Source organism: Panulirus ornatus, chromosome 9, assembly GCF_036320965.1.
Source record: "Panulirus ornatus isolate Po-2019 chromosome 9, ASM3632096v1, whole genome shotgun sequence".
Classification (NCBI taxonomy): Eukaryota; Metazoa; Arthropoda; class Malacostraca; order Decapoda; family Palinuridae; genus Panulirus; species Panulirus ornatus.
The window spans coordinates 27,870,225-27,887,167 of NC_092232.1; the positions used below are offsets into that span (position 1 = coordinate 27,870,225).

General features: G+C 42.5%; 1 protein-coding gene across 2 annotated transcripts in view; it reads left to right on the forward strand.

Moving 5' to 3' along the window:
- swm (Zinc finger protein swm) overlaps positions 1-16,943 on the forward strand; it is a 240,896-nt gene that overhangs the window by 125,456 nt on the left and 98,497 nt on the right. For both annotated transcript variants that reach the window (XM_071664921.1, XM_071664922.1), the window contains exon 10: positions 14,603-14,734. In XM_071664921.1, coding sequence (XP_071521022.1) covers positions 14,603-14,734 — 132 coding nt within the window. The remainder of the gene's footprint in view (positions 1-14,602; positions 14,735-16,943) is intronic.

A 16,943-nucleotide genomic window follows, 5' to 3' on the forward strand; every position in this document is an offset into this window, starting at 1 on the left:
ACCATTTCAAAACACTCTTTTCTGCTCTCTCAACCACACTCTTTTTTTATTACCACACATCTCTCTTTTCCCCTTTCATTACATACTCGATCAAACCACCCCACACCACATATTGTCCTCAACATCTCATTTCCAGCACATCCATCCTCCTGCACACAACTCTATCCATTGCCACACCTCGCAACCATACAACATTGTTGGAACCACTATTCCTTCAAACATACCCATTTTTGCTTTCTGAGATTATGTTCTTGACTTCCACACATTTTTCAATGCTCCCAGAACTTTTGCCCCCTCCCTATTTATGACTCACTTCAGCTTCCATGGTTCCATCCACTGCCAAATCAATTCCCAGATATCTAAAACACTTTACTTCCTCCAGTTTTTCTCCATTCAAGCTTACCTTCCAGTTGACTTGTCTCTCAACCCTACTCTACCTAATAACCTTGCTCTTATTCACATTTACTCTCACCTTTCTTCTTTCACACACATTGCCAAACTCAGTCACCAGCTTCTGCAGTTTTCTCACCCGAATCAGCCACCAGCACTGTATCATCAGCGAACAACAGCTGACTTACTTCCCAAGCTCTGTCATCCACAGCAGACTGCATACTTCCCCGTCTCCCCAAAACTCTTGCATTCACCTCCCTAACAACCCCATCCATAAACAAATTAAACAACCATGGACACATCATGCACCCCTGCCGCAAAGCTCTGTCATCCACAGCAGACTGCATACTTCCCCGTCTCCCCAAAACTCTTGCATTCACCTCCCTAACAACCCCATCCATAAACAAATTAAACAACCATGGACACATCATGCACCCCTGCCGCAAAGCTCTGTCATCCACAGCAGACTGCATACTTCCCCGTCTCCCCAAAACTCTTGCATTCACCTCCCTAACAACCCCATCCATAAACAAATTAAACAACCATGGACACATCATGCACCCCTGCCGCAAAGCTCTGTCATCCACAGCAGACTGCATACTTCCCCGTCTCCCCAAAACTCTTGCATTCACCTCCCTAACAACCCCATCCATAAACAAATTAAACAACCATGGACACATCATGCACCCCTGCCGCAAACCTACATTCACTGACAACCAATCACTTTCCTCTCTTCCTACTTGTACACATGCCTTACATCCTTGATAAAAACTTTTCACTGCTTCTAATAACTTGCCTCCCACACCATATATTCTTAATACCTTCCACAGAGCATCTCTATTAACTCTATCATAACCTTCTCCAGATTCATAAATGCTACATACAAATCCATTTGCTTTTCTAAGTATTTCTCACATACATTCACCTGATCCACACATCCTCTACCACTTCTGAAACCACACTGCTCTTCCCAATCTGATGCTCTGTACATGCCTTCACCCTCTCAATCAATACCCTCCCGTATAATTTCCCAAGAATTCTCAGCAAACATATACCTCTGTAATTTGAGCACTCACTTTTATCCCTTTGCCTTTGTACTATGGCACTATGCAAGCATTCTGCCAATCCTCAGGCACCTCGCCATGAGTCATACATACATTAAATAACCTTACCAATCAGTGAACAATGCAGTCACCCGTTTTTTAATAAATTCCACTGCAATACCATCCAAACCTGCTGCCTTGCCGGCTTTCATCTTCCGCAAAGCTTTTACTACCTCTTCTCTGTTTACCAAATCATTTTTCCTAACCCTCTCACTTTGCACACCACCTCGGCCAAAACACCCTATATCTGCCACTCTATCATCAAACACATTCAACAAACTTTCAAAATACTCACTCTATTTCCTTCTCACATCATCACTACTTGTTATCACCTCCCCATTAGCCCCCTTCACTGATGTTCCCATTTGTTCCTTTGTGTTACGCAGTTTATTTACCTCCTTCCAAAAAAAAAAAAAAACTGAGATGTATAGGTATGTATATTTGCGTGTGTGGACGTATGTATATACATGTGAATGGGGGTGGGTTGGGCCATTTCTTTCGTCTGTTTCCTTGCGCTACCTCACAAAAGCGGGAGACAGCGACAAAGTATAATAAAAAAAAAAATATATGTGTCGGAGGTGGAGGGAACGAGGAGAAGAGGGAGACCAAATTGGAGGTGGAAAGATGGAGTGAAAAAGATTTTGTGTGATCAGGGCCTGAACATGCAGGAGGGTGAAAGGAGGGCAAGGAATAGAGTGAATTGGAGCGATGTGGTATACCGGCGTTGACATGCTGTCAGTGGATTGAATCAAGGCATGTGAAGCGTCTGGGGTAAACCATGGAAAGCTGTGTAGGTATGTATATTTGCGTGTGTGGACGTATGTATATACATGTGTATGGAGGGGGGGGGTTGGGCCATTTTTTTCATCTGTTTCCTTGCGCTACCTCGCAAACGCGGGAGACAGCGACAAAGTATAATAAAAAAAAAATAAAATAAAATATATATATATATATATATATATATATATATATATATATATATATATATATATATATATATATATATATATATAACAATGTTGTATGGTTGCGAGGCTTGGGCTATGGATAGAGTTGTGTGCAGGAGGGTGGATGTGCTGGAAATGAGATGTTTGAGGACAATGTGTGGTGTGAGGTGGTTTGATCGAGTAAGTAATGTAAGGGTAAGAGAGATGTGTGGAAATAAAAAGAGCTTGGTTGAGAGAGCAGAAGAGGGTGTTTTGAAATGGTTTGGGCACATGGAGAGAATGAGTGAGGAAGGATTGACCAAGAGGATATATGTGTCGGAGGTGCAGGGAACGAGGAGAAGTGGGAGACCAAATTGGAGGTGGAAAGATGGAGTGAAAAAGATTTTGAGTGATCGGGATCTGAACATGCAGGAGGGTGAAAGGCGGGCAAGGAATAGGGTGAATTGGATCGATGTGGTATACCGGGGTTGACATGCTGTCAGTGGATTGAATCAGGGCATGTGAAGCATCTGGGGTAAACCATGGAAAGTTGTGTGGGGCCTGGATGTGGAAAGGGAGATGTGATTTTGGGCATTATTGCATGACAGCTAGAGACTGAGTGTGAACGAATGGGGCCTTTGTTGTCTTTTCCTAGCGCTACCTCGCACACATGAGGGGGGAGGGGGAAGGTAATCCATGTGTGGCGAGGTGGCGATGGGAATGAATAAAGGCAGACAGTGTGAATTGTGTGCATGGGTATATATGCTGTCAGTGGATTGAATCAGGGCATGTGAAGCGTCTGGGGTAAACCATGGAAAGCTGTGTAGGTATGTATATTTGCGTGTGTGGACGTATGTATATACATGTGAATGGGGGTGGGTTGGGCCATTTCTTTCGTCTGTTTCCTTGCGCTACCTCGCAAACGTGGGAGACAGCGACAAAGCAAAAAAAAACAAAAAAAAAAACTGAGATGTATAGGTATGTATATTTGCGTGTGTGGACGTGTATGTATATACATGTGTATGGGGGTGGGTTGGGCCATTTCTTTCGTCTGTTTCCTTGCGCTACCTCGCAAATGCGGGAGACAGCGAGAAAGAAAAAAAAAATAAAATTATTTTTTTTTTTGGCTTTGTCGCTGTCTCCCGCGTTTGCGAGGCAGTGCAAGGAAACAGACGAAAGAAATGGCCCAACCCACCCCCATACACATGTATATACATATGTCCACACACGCAAATATACATACCTACACAGTTTTCCATGGTTTACCCCAGACGCTTCACATGCCCTGATTCAATCCACTGACAGCACGTCAACCCCGGTATACCACATCGATCCAATTCACTCTATTCCTTGCCCTCCTTTCACCCTCCTGCATGTTCAGGCCCCGATCACACAAAATCTTTTTCACTCTATCTTTCCACCTCCAATTTGGTCTCCCACTTCTCCTCGTTCCCTCCACCTCCGACACATATATCCTCTTGGTCAATCTTTCCTCACTCATTCTCTCCATGTGCCCAAACCATTTCAAAACACCCTCTTCTGCTCTCTCAACCACGCTCTTTTTATTTCCACACATCTCTCTTACCCTTACGTTACTTACTCGATCAAACCACCTCACACCACACATTGTCCTCAAACATCTCATTTCCAGCACATCCATCCTCCTGCACACAACTCTATCCATAGCCCACACCTCGCAACCATACAACATTGTTGGAACCACTATTCCTTCAAACATACCCATTTTTGCTTTCCAAGATAATGTTCTCGACTTCCACACATTCTTCAAGGCTCCCAGGATTTTCGCCCCCTCCCCCACCCTATGATCCACTTCCGCTTCCATGGTTCCATCCGCTGCCAGATCCACTCCCAGATATCTAAAACACTTTACTTCCTCCAGTTTTTCTCCATTCAAACTTACCTCCCAATTGACTTGACCCTCAACCCTACTGTACCTAATAACCTTGCTCTTATTCACATTTACTCTTAACTTTCTTCTTTCATACACTTTACCAAACTCAGTCACCAGCTTCTGCAGTTTCTCACATGAATCAGCCACCAGTGCTGTATCATCAGCAAACAACAACTGACTCACTTCCCAAGCTCTCTCATCCCCAACAGACTTCATACTTGCCCCTCTTTCCAAAACTCTTGCATTCACCTTCCTAACAACCCTATCCATAAACAAATTAAACAACCATGGAGACATCACACTCCCCTGCCGCAAACCTACATTCACTGACAACCAATCACTTTCCTCTCTTCCTACACGTACACATGCCTTACATCCTTGATAAAAACTTTTCAGTGCTTCTAATAACTTGCCTCCCACACCATATATTCTTAATACCTTCCACAGAGCATCTCTATCAACTCTATCATATGCCTTCTCCAGAGCCATAAATGCTACATACAAATCCATTTGCTTTTCTAAGTATTTCTCACATACATTCTTCAAAGCAAACACCTGATTCACACATCCTCTACCACTTCTGAAACCACACTGCTCTTCCCCAATCTGATGCTCTGTACATGCCTTCACCCTCTCAATCAATACCCTCCCATAAGATTTACCAGGAATAATCAACAATCTTATACCTCTGTAATTTGAGCACTCACTCTTATCCCCTTTGCCTTCGTACAATGGCACTATGCACGCATTCTGCCAATCCTCTGGCACCTCACCATGAGTCATACATACATTAAATAACCTTACCAACCAGTCAATAATTCAGTCACCCCCTTTTTTAATAAATTCCACTGCAATACCATCCAAACCTGCTGCCTTGCCGGCTTTGATCTTCCGCAAAGCTTTTACTACCTCTTCTCTGTTTACCAAATCATTTTCCCTAACCCTCTCACTTTGCACACCACCTCGACCAAAACACCCTATATATGCCACTCTATCATCAAACACATTCAACAAACCTTCAAAATACTCACTCCATCTCCTTCTCACATCATCACTACTTGTTATCACCTCCCCATTTGCGCCCTTCACTGAAGTTCCCATTTGCCCCCTTGTCTTATGCACTTTATTTACCTCCTTCCAGAACATCTTTTTATTCTCCCTAAAATTTAATGATACTCTCTCACCCCAACTCTCATTTGCCCTCTTTTTCACCTCTTGCACCTTTCTCTTGACCTCCTGTCTCTTTCTTTTATACATCTCCCACTCAATTGCATTTTTTCCCTGCAAAAATCGCCCAAATGCCTCTCTCTTCTCTTTCACTAATAATCTTACTTCTTCATCCCACCACTCACTACCCTTTCTAATCAACCCACCTCCCACTCTTCTCATGCCACAAGCATCTTTTGCGCAATCCATCACTGATTCCCTAAATACATCCCATTCCTCCCCCACTCCCCTTACTTCCATTGTTCTCACCTTTTTCCATTCTGTACTCAGTCTCTCCTGGTACTTCCTCACACAAGTCTCCTTCCCAAGCTCACTTACTCTCACCACCCTCTTCACCCCAACATTCACTCTTCTTTTCTGAAAACCCATACAAATCTTCACCTTCGCCTCCACAAGATAATGATCAGACATCCTTCCAGTTGCACCTCTCAGCACATTAACATCCAAAAGTCTCTCTTTCACGCGCCTGTCAATTAACACGTAATCCAATAACGCTCTCTGGCCATCTCTCCTACTTACAAATGTATACTTATGTATATCTCGCTTTTTAAACCAGGTATTCCCAATCACCAGTCCTTTTTCAGCACATAAATCTACAAGCTCTTCAGTGGTGATGTGAGAAGGAGATGGAGTGAGTATTTTGAAGGTTTGTTGAATGTGTTTGATGATAGAGTGGCAGATATAGGGTGTTTTGGTCGAGGTGGTGTGCAAGGTGAGAGGGTTAGGGAAAATGATTTGGTAAATAGAGAACAGGTAGTAAAAGCTTTGCGGAAGATGAAAGCCAGCAAGGCAGCAGGTTTGGATGGTATTGCAGTGGAATTTATTAAAAAAGGGGGTGACTGTATTATTGATTGGTTGGTAAGGTTATTTAATGTATGTATGACTCATGGTGAGGTGCCTGAGGATTGGCAGAATGCGTGCATAGTGCCATTGTACAAAGGCAAAGGGGATAAGAGTGAGTGCTCAAATTACAGAGGTATAAGTTTGTTGAGTATTCCTGGTAAATTATATGGGAGGGTATTGATTGAGAGGGTGAAGGCATGTACAGAGCATCAGATTGGGGAAGAGCAGTGTGGTTTCAGAAGTGGTAGAGGATGTGTGGATCAGGTGTTTGCTTTGAAGAATGTATGTGAGAAATACTTAGAAAAGCAAATGGATTTGTATGTAGCATTTATGGATCTGGATAAGGCATATGATAGAGTTGATAGAGATGCTCTGTGGAAGGTATTAAGAATATATGGTGTGGGAGGCAAGTTGTTAGAAGCAGTGAAAAGTTTTTATTGAGGATGTAAGGCATGTGTACGTGTAGGAAGAGAGGAAAGTGATTGGTTCTCAGTGAATGTAGGTTTGCGGCAGGGGTGTGTGATGTCTCCATGGTTGTTTAATTTGTTTATGGATGGGGTTGTTAGGAAGGTGAATGCAAGAGTTTTGGAGATAGGGGCAAGTATGAAGTCTGTTGGGGATGAGAGAGCTTGGGAAGTGAGTCAGTTGTTCGCTGATGATACAGCACTGGTGGCTGATTCATGTGAGAAAATGCAGAAGTTGGTGACTGAATTTGGTAAAGTGTGTGAAAGAAGAAAGTTAAGAGTAAATGTGAATAAGAGCAAGGTTATTAGGTACAGTAGGGTTGAGGGTCAAGTCAGTTGGGAGGTAAGTTTGAATGGAGAAAAACTGGAGGAAGTAAAGTGTTTTAGATATCTGGGAGTGGATCTGGCAGCGGATGGAACCATGGAAGCGGAAGTGGATCATAGGGTGTTGGAGGGGGCGAAAATTGTGGGAGCCTTGAAGAATGTGTGGAAGTCGAGAACATTATCTCGCAAAGCAAAAATGGGTATGTTTGAAGGAATAGTGTTCCACCAATGTTGTATGGTTGCGAGGTGTGGGCTATGGATCCATAATCCAGTTCCATAAATGCTACATACAAATCCATTTGCTTTTCAAAGTATTTCTCACATACATTCACCTGATCCACACATCCTCTACCAGTTCTGAAACCACACTGCTCTTCCCCAGTCTGATACTCTGTACATCCCTTCCCCCTCTCAATCAATACCCTCCCATATAATTTGCTGGGAATACTCAACAAACTTATACCTCTGTAATTTGAGCACTCACTCCTATCCCCTTTGCCTTTGTACAATGACACTATGCAAGCATTCTGCCAATCCTCAGGCACCTCACCATGAATCATACATACATTAAATAACCTTACCAATCAGTGAACAATGCAGTCACCCCGTTTTTTAATAAATTCCACTGCAATACCATCCAAACCCGCTGCCTTGCCAGCTTTCATCTTCCGCAAAGCTTTTACTACCTCTTCTCTGTTTACCAAATCATTTTTCCTAACCCTCTCACTTTGCACACCACCTCGGCCAAAACACCCTATATCTGCCACTCTATCATCAAACACATTCAACAAACTTTCAAAATACTCACTCTATTTCCTTCTCACATCACCACTACTTGTTATCACCTCCCCATTAGCCCCCTTCACTGATGTTCCCATTTGTTCCTTTGTGTTACGCAGTTTATTTACCTCCTTCCAAAACATCTTTTTTTATTCTCCCTAAGATTTAATGATACTCTCTCACCCCAACTCTCATTTACCCTCTTTTTCACCTCTTGCACCTTTCTCTTGACCTCCTGTCTCTTTCTTTTATACATCTCCCATTCATTTGCATTATTTCCCTGCAAAAATCGTCCAAATGGCTCTCTCTTCTCTTTCACTAATATACTTACTTTTTCATCCAACCACTCACTACCCTTTCTAATCTGCCCACTTCCCACACTTCTCATGCCACAAGCATCTTTTGCACAAGCCATCACTGCTTCCCTAAATACATCCCATTCCTCCCTCACACACACACAGACATATACATATATACACATGTACATAATTCATACTGTCTGCCCTTATTTTATTCCCGTCGCCACCCCACCACACATGAAATAACAACCCCCTCCCCCCACATGTGCGCGAGGTAGCACTAGGAAAAGACAACAACAGCCACATTCTTTCACACTCAGTCTTTAGCTATCATGTATAATGCACCGAAACCACAGCTCGCTTTCCACATCCAGTCCCCACAGAAGTTTCCATGGTTTACCCCAGACGCTTCAGATGCCCTGGTTCAATCCATTGACAGCACGTCGACCCCAGTATACCACATTGTTCCAATTCACTCTATTCCATGCATGCCTTTCACCCTCCTGCATGTTCAGGTCCTGATCACTCAAAATCTTTTTCACTCCATCTTTCCACCTCCAATTTGGTCTCCCACTTCTCCTCGTTCCCTCTACCTCTGACTCATATATCCTCTTTGTCAATTTTTCCTCACTCGTTCTCTCCATGTGACCAAACCATTTCAAAACACTCTTTTCTGCTCTCTCAACCACACTCTTTTTATTACCACACATCTCTCTTTTCCCCTTTCATTACATACTCGATCAAACCACCCCACACCACATATTGTCCTCAAACATCTCATTTCCAGCACATCCACCCTCCTCCACACAACTTTATCTATAGCCCACGCCTCGCAACCATATGACAATGTCGGAACCACTATTCCTTCAAACATACCCATTTTTGCTTTCTGAGATTATGTTCTTGACTTCCACACATTTTTCAATGCTCCCAGAACTTTTGCCCCCTCCCCTATTCTATGACTCACTTCAGCTTCCATGGTTCCATCCACTGCCAAATCAATTCCCAGATATCTAAAACACTTCACTTCCTCCAGTTTTTCTCCATTCAAGCTTACCTTCCAGTTGACTTGTCTCTCAACCCTACTCTACCTAATAACCTTGCTCTTATTCACATTTACTCTCACCTTTCTTCTTTCACACACATTGCCAAACTCAGTCACCAGCTTCTGCAGTTTCTCACCCGAATCAGCCACCAGCACTGTATCATCAGCGAACAACAGCTGACTTACTTCCCAAGCTCTGTCATCCACAGCAGACTGCATACTTCCCCGTCTCCCCAAAACTCTTGCATTCACCTCCCTAACAACCCCATCCATAAACAAATTAAACAACCATGGACACATCATGCACCCCTGCCGCAAAGCTCTGTCATCCACAGCAGACTGCATACTTGCCCGTCTCCCCAAAACTCTTGCATTCACCTCCCTAACAACCCCATCCATAAACAAATTAAACAACCATGGACACATCATGCACCCCTGCCGCAAACCTACATTCACTGAGAACCAATCACTTTCCTCTCTTCCTACTTGTACACATGCCTTACAGTCTCAAAAACTTTTCACTGCTTCTAACAACTTGCCTCTCACACCATATATTCTTAATACCTTCCACAGAGCATCTCTATTAACTCTATCATAACCCTTCTCCAGATTCATAAATGCTACATACAAATCCATTTGCTTTTCTAATTATTTCTCACATACATTCTTCAAAGCAGACACCTGATCCAGACATCCTCTACCACTTCTGAAACCACACTGCTCTTCCCCAATCTGATGCTCTGTACATGCTTTCACCCTCTCAATCAATACCCTCCCGTATAATTTCCCAAGAATTCTCAGCAAACATATACCTCTGTAATTTGAGCACTCACTTTTATCCCTTTGCCTTTGTACTATGGCACTATGCAAGCATTCTGCCAATCCTCAGGCACCTCGCCATGAGTCATACATACATTGAATAACCTTACCAACCAGTCAACAAGTCACCCCCTTTTTTAATAAATTCCACTGCAATACCATCTAAACCCACTGCCTTGCCGGCTTTCATCTTCCGTAAAGGTTTTGTTAACTCCTCTATGTTTACCAAATCATTCTCCCTAACCCTCTCACTTTGTACACCACCTCGACCAAAACACCCAAATCTGCCACTCTATCATCAAACACATTCAACAAACCTTCAAAATACTCACTCCATCGCCTCACATCACCACTACTTATCACCTCTCCATTAGCCCCCTTCACTGATGTTCCCATTTGTTCCCTTGTCTTACGCATTTTATTTACCTCCTTCCAAAACATCATTTTTATTCTCCCTAAAATTTAATGATACTCTCTCACCCCAACTCTCATTTACCCTATTTTTCACCTCTTGCACCTTTCTCTTGTCCTCCTGCCTCATTCTTTTATACATCTCCCACTCATTTGCATTATTTTCCTGCAAAAATTGTCCAAATGCCTCTTTCTTTGCTTTCACCAGTATCTTACTTTTTCATCTTACCACTCACTACCCTTTCTAATCTGCCTACCTCCCATGCTTCTCATGCCACAAGCATCTTTTGCGCAAGCCATAACTGCTTCCCTAAATACATCCCATTCCTACCCCACTCCCCTTACGTCCTTTGTTCTCACCTTTTTCCATTCTGTATTCGATGTGTCCTGGTACTTCCTCACACAAGTCTCCTTCCAAAGCTCACATACTCTTACCACTTTCTTCCGCAGTATTCTCTCTTCTTTTCTGAAAACCTCCAGAAATCTTCACCTTCGCCTCCACAAGATAATGATCAGACATCCCTCCAGTTGCACCTCTTCGCACATTAATATCCAAAAATCTCTTTCGCGCACCTATCAATTAACACGTAATCCAATAACACTCTCTGGCCATCTCTCCAACTTACATACGTATACTCATGTATATCTCTCTTTTTAAACCAGGTATTCCCAATCACCAGTCCTTTTTCAGCGCACAAATCTAGAAGCTCTTCACCATTTACAACACAGAACACCCCATGTACACCAATTATTCCCTGAACTACCTCATTACTCACCTTTGCTTTCAAATCGCCCATCACCATAACCTGGTCTTGTGCATCAAAACTACTAACACACTCACTCAGCTGCTCCCAAAACACTTGCCTCTCATGATCTTTCTTCTCATACCCAGGGGCTTATGCACCAATAATCACCCATCTCTCTCCATCCACTTTCAGTTGCACCCTTATCAATCTAGAGTGTACTTTCTTACTCTCTATCACATACTCCCACCACTCCTGTTTCAGGAGTAGTGCTACTCCTTCCCTTGCTCTTGTCCTCTCACTAACCCCTGACTTTACTCCCAAGACATTCCCAAACCACTCTTCCCCTTTACCCTTGAGCTTCGTTTCACTCAGAGCCATAACATCCAGGTTCCTTTCCTCAAACATTCTACCTATCTCTCCTTTTTCCACATCTTGGTTACATCCACACACATTTAGACACCCCAATCTGAGCTTTCGAGGAGGATGAGCTTTCCCCGCTTGACTCCTTTTTCATGTCCAACTAAAATCTCCACTCACAGATCCGGTTCAAAGGTGGTGTCTATGCTTATCCTAACATCAACAGCACACCTGTTGCATGCCTTGATGACCTTGAGTCCTCATTTTTTTTGTGTTACCTGGCTCAAGCAAGGTGTGTCTCATAAATACCAGGTTTTCCTTTGTTTTGCGTACTGCTCTGCTGATTCTACAAATTGTCTACCTTTCTTCAACTTTCTGAACTCTTGCCATAAGACTGTGACATCTTACCCACAAGCCGAGATCCTTTTCATAGAGGATTTCAATGTTCCCCATCGGGAATGGTTGAATTCGTCTCATACAGATGTTAGGGGATTGAAGCTTCATGTTCTTCACTCTCAGTGATCTAGAACAAATTATCTCCCACACCACCCTTATTCCTGACTAATGTGACCATTCTCCTAATATTTTGGATTTGTATTTCACCTCTGATCTTTCGCACTGAAAATGCACAGTCTACCCTAGTTGGTTCATCTGACCCCACTCTCATAAATGTATCTATTTTAAGGGCATTTTCACCTCCAGAAGCCCTTTCTAAGTGTGAATATTGGCTCCTCAACAAAGCTGACTGGAATAGCAAAAATTATTTTCTGACTTTCCTTGGGTAATTATCTCTTTCATGTGGTGATGCTTCTTTCTCCATTAAATGCATAGCAGAGGTTATTGTTACGAGAATGGAAGCATTCATATCCTCATCCACTGAGATGACCTCTTCTTCCATTCCATGGTTCAGCTGTTCCTGTTCTGAGACCATTCAAGCAAGGGATCTGGCATATTGGGCTTGAAAAGCTCCCTATCCTCCGACCTCTGTTCAACATTTCACTGTCTGTAGTCACCGAAGTATATAATCTGTGGACAAAATGCTCCGATATTCAGAGAAAGTGGGATAACCTCCCCACTGATAGGTCTCTGTGGCCTTAAGCTAAGAGCATCACTTGTAATTTCTGTCACTATGTTTCCTTGACTTTTCCATCCTGTAGATAAAGCAACTCACTTTGGTTCCTGTTTCCCTTTTAAGATTACCTTAGATGACTTTAACATTCCTTCACCCACTATTGTTATATTTGAACTGTCTGAAAAGTGCTCCTCTCTCTAGATGCAAGCAAGGTTTATGGACCTGATAGCATCCATCCCAGTATACTGTAAGAGTGTGCCTCTGAACTTGCTTTTGTGCTTTATCTCTAAAAACCAGAACTTTTCCTTCTTATTGGGAACAGGCATTGTTACATCCCATCCTTAAGAAGGATGAATGTTTAACCCGTTTGATTTTGTGTTGTTGCTTTGACATCTATCATTTACAAAGTCCTCAACTCCCATATTCTCAGACATCTTGAATCTCACAGTCATCTCTCTGATTATCAGTGTGGCTTCCATAAGGTGAGATCCTCTATTGATATTCTCTCGTATCGTACTGATGTCTGGTCATCATTCTTGAAAGATTTTAGTGAATCCTGTGTCGTTGCCCTTGACACTTCTAATGCTTTTAACAGGGTTAGGCATTAGGGTCTCATCTCCAAGCTCCCCTCTTTTGTCTTCCCTTCCTCACTCTGCTCCCTTGTATCCAGCTTCCTCTCTGGGTGATATATCTCTGTAGTTGTCAATGGGTCAACCTCTTCCCCTGTCTTCATCAACAGCAGTGTCCCTCAATCCCTCAGGGTTCTGTCATGTCTTCTATACTTTTCTTTCTTTTTATCAGTGATTTCCTTTCTGTGAATAATCATATACACTCATTTGCTGACAACACTACATTACTCCAAATCCATCAGTTCTGTTCCTTCTCTTTCTCTTGCTGCATATCATCTTGATAATTTCCTCAATAAACTCAGACTGGGACAGGATATCTCAGAGGGAAGACAATATTTAGTCAAGTTTAATGCCTCTAAAACCCAGTTTCTACCCATGTCTTTATTAAAAACTCCTTACAGCTTTTCTCGCTCCTTTGATGGTTCTGTAATTCCAGCTTTTAATTCATTGTACATACTTGGTATTACTGTGACATCCTCTCTGTTGGGAACCCCACATTAGGAAATTGCTAAGTCTGCATCTAAGAAATTGGGAGTCCTGTTTGAATGTTGAAATCTCATTTCTTCTGAACAGTTGCTCCATTAGTACAAAGGATTGATCTGATCTTTTAAGGACTACTACTCTGACATCTGAGGTGGTTCTAGCTCTGCAGTCTTACTTAACAGAGTTGAGTTACAATTGGTCTGATATATAAACTCTCAAGCTGACTTCAGAACTTGACCCTTTTGCCCTACGCTGCAATGATTATGATTTTGTACATTTCAAAAGACATATATGTTCGCTTTCCTCCAAGATTCATAAAAGCTATTGCTTGCCCCTTCTTTTACCCCTTCATTAACTTCTCTATATTTCAGTTAAGGCCTGACTTGTATGTGGACTTTTGTCCATGATTAGAGCCTCCAATATAAAAAAAAAAAAAGGTGGGGGGAGCATTAAGGAAGTTGATCATATTTTTCTTCATGTTCCAAACAGGATGAAAACTAATGTTTTTATTTTCAAGGATGATTGTTGTCAGAGCCTATGATACTAAGTTTGAGTTGGGTAGCCAAATGGTTCCAGCGGGATAGTATTCCATAAATGATGTGCGGAGGTGATATCTCTCATTATTACACAGGAATATGCTAACCTTTCATATCATTAGGTATCACATTTATGAAATGTTATTATTTACAAATGGAATAAAAATATGGATGTTATTTTCTTATAACTTCATATTTCTGTTGAATTATATGTCAAAAAACCTCACCCACAACAGGTTCATCATGAGGGTAATCCAGAAAATGCCCTTGTAACCTTCAACAGCCATTCAGAGGCTAATGCTGCTTATAGGAGTACCGAGGCTGTTCTCAACAACCGATTCATCAAAGTATTTTGGCATAATCCACAGGTAAAGGATACATCTGTTGCATTCCTGTGTTTCATTTTAAGTTTCACAAATAGATATAAGTAGCTTTTCTTACTAGATAACTTTTTCATGTGATTGTTGATGGTGAAGACAAGTATATTTGGAATCTGTGTACCCACTCATACACACACACACACACACACACACACACACACACACACACACACACACACACACACATATTTATTCTTGTTTATTATACTTAATTGTTGTCTTCCGCATTAGCGAGGTAGTGCAAGGAGACAGACAAGGGATGGCCCAACTCACCCATATAGACATGTATATGCATAACACCCACACACATACATGTACATACTTATACATTTCAATGTATACATACATATACATACACAGACATTTACAAATATACACATGTACATATTCATACATGCTGCCTTCATCCATTCCAGCCGCCACCACACCACACATGAAATGATACCCCCCTCCCCTTGTGTGTGCGCGAGGTCATGCCAGGAAATGACAACAAAGGGCACATTTGTTCACACACCGTTTCTAGCTGTCGTGTGCAATGCACGGAAACCACAGCTCCCTTTCCACATCCAGGCCCCACAGAACTTTCCATGGTTTACCCCAGACGCTTCAGATGCCCTGGTTCAATCCATTGACAGCATGTTGACTCCGGTATACCACATCGTTCCAATTCACTCTATTCCTTGCACACCTTTCACTCTCCTGTATGTTCAAGTCTCGATCACTCAAAATCTTTTTCACTCCATCCTTCCACCTCCAATTTGGTCTCCCACTTCTTGTTCCCTCCACCTCTGACACATATATCCTCATGATCAATCTTTCCTCACTCATTCTTTCCATGTGACCAAATCATTTCAATACACCCTCTTCTGCTCTCTCAACCACACCCTTTTTATTAGCACACATCTCTCTTACCCTTTAATTACTTACTCGATCAAACCACCTCACACCACATATTGTCCTCAACATCTCATTTCCAACACATCCACCTTCCTCCACACAACCCTATCTATTGCCCATGCCTCACAACCATATAATATTGTTAGAACCACTATTCCTTCAAACATACCCATTTTTGCTTTCCAAGATAACGTTCTCGACTTCCACACATTCTTCAATGCTCCCAGAACCTTTGCCCCCTCCCCCACCCTGTGACTCACTTCCACTTTCATGGTTCCATCTGCTGTTAAATCCACTTCCAGATATCTAAAACATTTCACTTCCTCCAGTTTTTCTCCGTTCAAACTTTTTTTTTTTTTTTTTTTTTTTTTTGCTTTGTCGCTGTCTCCCGCATCTGCGAGGTAGTGCAAGGAAACAGATGAAAGAAATGGCCCAACCCACCCCCATACACATGTATATACATATGTCCACACACGCAAATATACATACCTACACAGCTTTCCATGGTTTACACAAGACGCCTCACATGCCCTGATTCAATCCACTGACAGCACGTCAACCCCGGTATACCACATCAATCTAATTCACTCTATTCCTTGCCCTCCTTTCACCCTCCTGCATGTTCAGGCCCCGATCACACAAAATCTTTTTCACTCCATCTTTCCACCTCCAATTTGGTCTCCCACTTCTCCTCGTTCCCTCCACTTCCGACACATATATCCTCTTGGTCAATCTTTCCTCACTCATTCTCTCCATGTGCCCAAACCATTTCAAAACACCCTCTTCTGCTCTCTCAACCACGCTCTTTTTATTTCCACACATCTCTCGTACCCTTACGTTACTTACTCGATCAAACCACCTCACACCACACATTGTCCTCAAACATCTCATTTCCAGCACATCCATCCTCCTGCGCACAACTCTATCCATAGCTCACACCTCGCAACCGTACAACATTGTTGGAACCACTATTCCTTCAAACATACCCATTTTTGCTTTCCGAGATAATGTTCTCGACTTCCACACATTCTTCAAGGCTCCCAGAATTTTCGCCCCCTCCCCCACCCAATGATCCACTTCCGCTTCCATGGTTCCATCCGCTGCCAGATCCACTCCCAGATATCTAAAACACTTTACTTCCTCCAGTTTTTCTCCATTCAAACTTACCTCCCAATTGACTTGACCCTCAACCCTACTGTACCTAATAACCTTGCTCTTATTCACATTTACTCTTAACTTTCTTCTTTCACACACTTTACCAAACTCAGTCACCAGCTTCTGCAGTTTCTCACATGAATCA